The sequence below is a fragment of the Limulus polyphemus genome, unplaced genomic scaffold, assembly GCF_000517525.1.
Source record: "Limulus polyphemus unplaced genomic scaffold, Limulus_polyphemus-2.1.2 Scaffold2357, whole genome shotgun sequence".
In the NCBI taxonomy this organism is placed as follows: Eukaryota; Metazoa; Arthropoda; class Merostomata; order Xiphosura; family Limulidae; genus Limulus; species Limulus polyphemus.
The window spans coordinates 152843-157664 of NW_013667967.1; the positions used below are offsets into that span (position 1 = coordinate 152843).

Genomic DNA, 4822 nt, shown 5'->3' on the forward strand with positions numbered 1-4822 from the left:
TTACAGGGGAAATCAATTGATAAGTTTATTTCTGTAAATACACCCTATGATAATTCTGTTACAGGGGAAATCAGTTGATAAGTTTATTTCTGTAAATACACCCTATAATAATTCTGTTACAGGTAAAATCAATTTATAAACTTATTTCTGTAAATACACCCTATGATAATTCTATTACAGGGAAATCAGTTGATAAGTTTTTTCTGCAAATACACCCTATGATAATTCTGTTACAGGGGAAATCAATTGATAAGTTTATTTCTGCAAATACACCCTATGATAATTCTATTACAGGGAAATCAGTTGATAAGTTTTTTTCTGCAAACATAACCTATAGTATTTACAGTTAAATATTTACTTTTTGTCTGTTAATTATATAGACAATTCACGTGTTATGGATCTTGCCCTTTGATATGTGAACTATTATTGAACACCCATTGTATTTTCTAGATGGTTATTCGCTATTTCGAACCTTCAGTAGTTACCTGCCTTGCTGAGCCATGGTTCAGGGAACTGGGGTTTGCCATATTCTACGGAACGATCGTTCTGAAGGTTTACAGGTAATAATGCAATGTTTTAGGTAGGTAATATCTGTAGCGTTTGTGTTTGAACAAATAGACTTGTTATATACTTGTCATTTGAAGTGATAATCTAGGTAAATATTTTTTATGGTTTAAAAAGAACGGTATTATAAACGCCAACCATTGAAGCATATCTAAGTAAAGGCTACTGTTTGACCGTATCAAGAAACAATGTATTTTTGTGGTTCTGGCCATTTGTGGATCGGTATATGAGGAAAAGAGAAGAGCATTGTTTACAAGAAAATGTGTTGTATTTCGGGTTATTAGTATACAAAACACTGTTCAGTGATAAAACATAACATAAATTGGTACCAACTGTTGCTTGTGGTTCTGGCCATTTGTGGATCGGTATATGAGGAAAAGAGAAGAGCATTGTTTACAAGAAAATGTGTTGTATTTCGGGTTATTAGTATACAAAATACTGTTCAGTGATAAAACATAACATAAATTGGTACCAACTGTTGCTTGTGGTTCTGGCCATTTGTGGATCGGTGTATGAGGAAAAGAGAAGAGCATTGTTTACAAGAAAATGTGTTGTATTTCGGGTTATTAGTATACAAAACACTGTTCAGTGATTAAACATAACATAAATTGGCACCAACTGTTGCTTCTTTATGTGGTCACCGGAGGTCGCTGTAATTCCTCGGTCAGAAATACATGACACTGATATCTGTGTATCGCCGACAAGCTATATGAGGTCACCGAAGGTCGCTGTAATTCCTCGGTCAGGAATACATGACACTGATATCTGTGTATCGCCGACAAGCTATACGAGGTCACCGAAGGTCACTGTGATTCCTCGGTCATGAATACATGACACTGATATTTGTGTATCACCGACAAGCTATATGGGGTCACCGAAGGTCGCTGTAATTCCTCGATCAGGAATACATGACACTGATATCTGTGTATCGCCGACAAGCTATACGAGGTCACCGAAGGTCGCTGTAATTCCTCGGTCATGAATACATGACACGGATATCTGTGTATTCGCGACAAGCTATACGAGGTCACCGAAGGTCGCTGTAATTCCTCGGTCATGAATACATGACACGGATATCTGTGTATTCGCGACAAGCTATACGAGGTCACCGAAGGTCGTTGAGATTGCTGAAAATGCTGTTTTTCCTACAACACAGATGTTCCGAGTAACGCTAATAAAAATGTCTTAGTTTTCTGTGTAGTAGTTGATGTCTTACTACGATATGCTGAAATAATGAGTACGTTTTTGAATGTTGTACTTCTGTATCCAGTTGTAATCAGTAATTAAGTTAGTACATTCTAGTACTTTTCAGAAAGTCAAATTAAAAACATGCTAACTATATGTATCTGAACCAAATGATATAAAAGCAACATACATTAATAAAGACAATCCTCACTGTATAACAAATTGACTAGAAATAAGTAATGTCATATATCTATCAATACGCAATAAAACCAATAGTGATTATTGAATTATCCTTTGTGAATCCTCACTGTATAACAAATTGACTAGAAATAAGTAATGTCATATATCTATCAATACGCAATAAAACCAATAGTGATTATTGAATTATCCTTTGTGAACCTTCGCTGTTAACTATATTTTCTGAAATATCATAATAGTAATATCATATAACTTTGTCAGTATTTTGATTCAAACATTAATACGCGTTTGTGTACTTCTAATAAGTATATGTTATTTTATAATCGTTGCTTTCTGATTACTTAGAATCTTAGCGGAGTTTCAAACCAGAAGAGCACATCGAGTTTGTGTAAGGAACAGAGACTTGCTGAAATATTTGCTGGGAGTTATTTTGGTGGTGGTGGGTTATATGGCTGCATGGACAGCTGTTGTCGTGGATAGCACTAGCAATGGCCACAACGTCTTGGAGGAAGGCAGGACTGTGGAAGGGCTCATCTTTTTTACCTGTCGAGCACTCTGGTGGGATTACGTCACCGAAGTAGGCAAGTTGAATTCAAGATCAAAATATTTTATCAGAAGACCGGGGATTTTTCGAATATCTTCCTTGGAAACGATAATAATACCATATTCAGTCTAAGTTTACACAGTTCGACTATAAAATCGCCATATAGCTGCTCCCACCAGACATTCTTTATAGCATTTATCATGTAAATTAGCAATAACGTCAGTTCCAACTGGATCATCAATCTTATCTTTACGTACGAAGCAGTTCTTTAGCCTCAATCGCCAATCGCCCGATCTGGATTTAATTCAGTAAACTCAGCTCTATCTAAATCCCTGAAAAGAGCTTGCGCTACTGAAATATGTTTTTACAGGAAGTTGTGTCTAAAATATAAACTTTTTTTTCTGAGATTGTAAGATATATTTTATCCAGCATGACAGTGCTTAAAGATTTGTTCCCCCTAATGGATAAGATGTTAAACTTACACTTAATAAGTCATAAGAAAAGATAACAATTTGAATTTTTTTAAAGCAAAGATGATAATGTCATCCATTCAGCTAAGCCCGTATAAGTATAGCTTTATAATCAAACAATAGTGTATAACTTAGTAATCAGACTATAGAGTATAGTTTGATAACCAAACAATAGAGTATAGCTTGATAATCAAACAACAGAGTATAACTTAGTAATCAGACTATAGAGTATAGTTTGATAACCAAACAATACAGTATAGCTTGATGATTAAATAATAGAGTATAACTGAGTAATCAGACTATAGAGTATAGTTTGATAACCAAACAATACAGTATAGCTTGATGATTAAATAATAGAGTATAACTGAGTAATCAGACTATAGAGTATAGTATGATAACCAAAGAATAGAGTGTAGCTTGGTAATCAAACAATATAGTATAACTTGGTAATCAAACAATATAGTATAACTTAATAATCAGACTATAGAGTATAGTTTGATAACCAAACAATAGAGTATAGCTTGATAATCAAACAATATAGTATAACTTGGTAATCAAACAATATAGTATAACTTAATAATCAGACTATAGAGTATAGTTTGATAATCAGACAATAGAATTAATATAGATGATGCTTATCATAACTAATTATAAGAACAAAACGTGTTTGTCGATGTATACTTTATTTTCAATAATCGACAGAAAATTATTTATTATTTTCAGTTATTTGTTTATAAATGGTACTGAACCCCCCCCCCCCACCATTCTTGCTACGTAAAAACTTTAGTTTACTATATCATTAAACGTTATTTCACCTTAAGAAAAATAATTATTTTTACATTTACTGTTCAATCGTTTCACAAAAGCCTGCCGTTATCAAGCCTCCTACAGGATTATGTCACAGTATTTCAAGCACCTCAGCTTGTCTCACTCGAACTTTCGACAACTAATACATTGGAGAAGTAGTTTCTCATCTTTGTTTATAGATAATCAAAACTAGAAATGCTATTTCTTGTAGATATTTGGAAATTAATTATTTGATATAACTTCTTTACATGGAATTTTGAAAGATAATGCGAAAACCTGCTTGTGTTGCACGAGGTATTTCCTCCACACGATACCAAAAATTCATGAAACCAAAAATGTTGCATTCATTTTACTGTTGAATTAAGACCTCGCCTCTGAACATCCATTTTTAGAAACCAGATAATTTCTATCCAAAACTCTATTTGCTTTATCACATTAAATAGCTCTTAAAATCTGATAGTTTTCAAATTATTTTTCCAAAATTAATTATATACGAATTTTGTTTTAAATCTTTTATGTCTGACACTAATGCATCAAATAATCGTTAATGTAAGTCCTTAAAAATTGAATTAGAAAATCCAACAAAAATAATACATTATATTTGACGTTAATTCTATAATGTTTGAATAAAAACAAATCATTATAACCAGAAACTTGGTTAAAAACATTCAATAACTACAGTATTTCCATTGAATTGTCCCCTCAGTGGGACAGCGATAAGTCTACGCTGAAATCTGTGGTTCGATTCCCCGCGGTGGAAACAGTAGATAGCCCAGTGAGGCTTTGTTCTAAAATAAACAAACAAACAAACATATTGAGTCAGTGTAGGAAAAAAACTGATTATTAGATTTACATATATATATATATAAGAATTTTCTTGGTAAAGTTATTTTATAGGAAACTTAGAAATCCCAGGAAATTGGAGCTCGATGGTCAATAGTTTAATACTTACCATGGTTTTCTAAAGCTGAACTACACAGCGTGGTCACCAATAAATAGACACCACCTTTTCAGAAAAAAATGAAATTTTTCAGTCATATTCATATGAATTGAT

The 4822-nt window shown here is 33.0% G+C and overlaps 1 protein-coding gene across 2 annotated transcripts in view; it reads left to right on the plus strand.

The window, feature by feature from the left end:
- LOC106466716 (probable G-protein coupled receptor 158) overlaps positions 1-4822 on the plus strand; it is a 170627-nt gene that overhangs the window by 133187 nt on the left and 32618 nt on the right. For both annotated transcript variants that reach the window (XM_022394801.1, XM_022394802.1), the window contains exons 5-6: positions 451-560; positions 2293-2528. In XM_022394801.1, coding sequence (XP_022250509.1) covers positions 451-560; positions 2293-2528 — 346 coding nt within the window. The remainder of the gene's footprint in view (positions 1-450; positions 561-2292; positions 2529-4822) is intronic.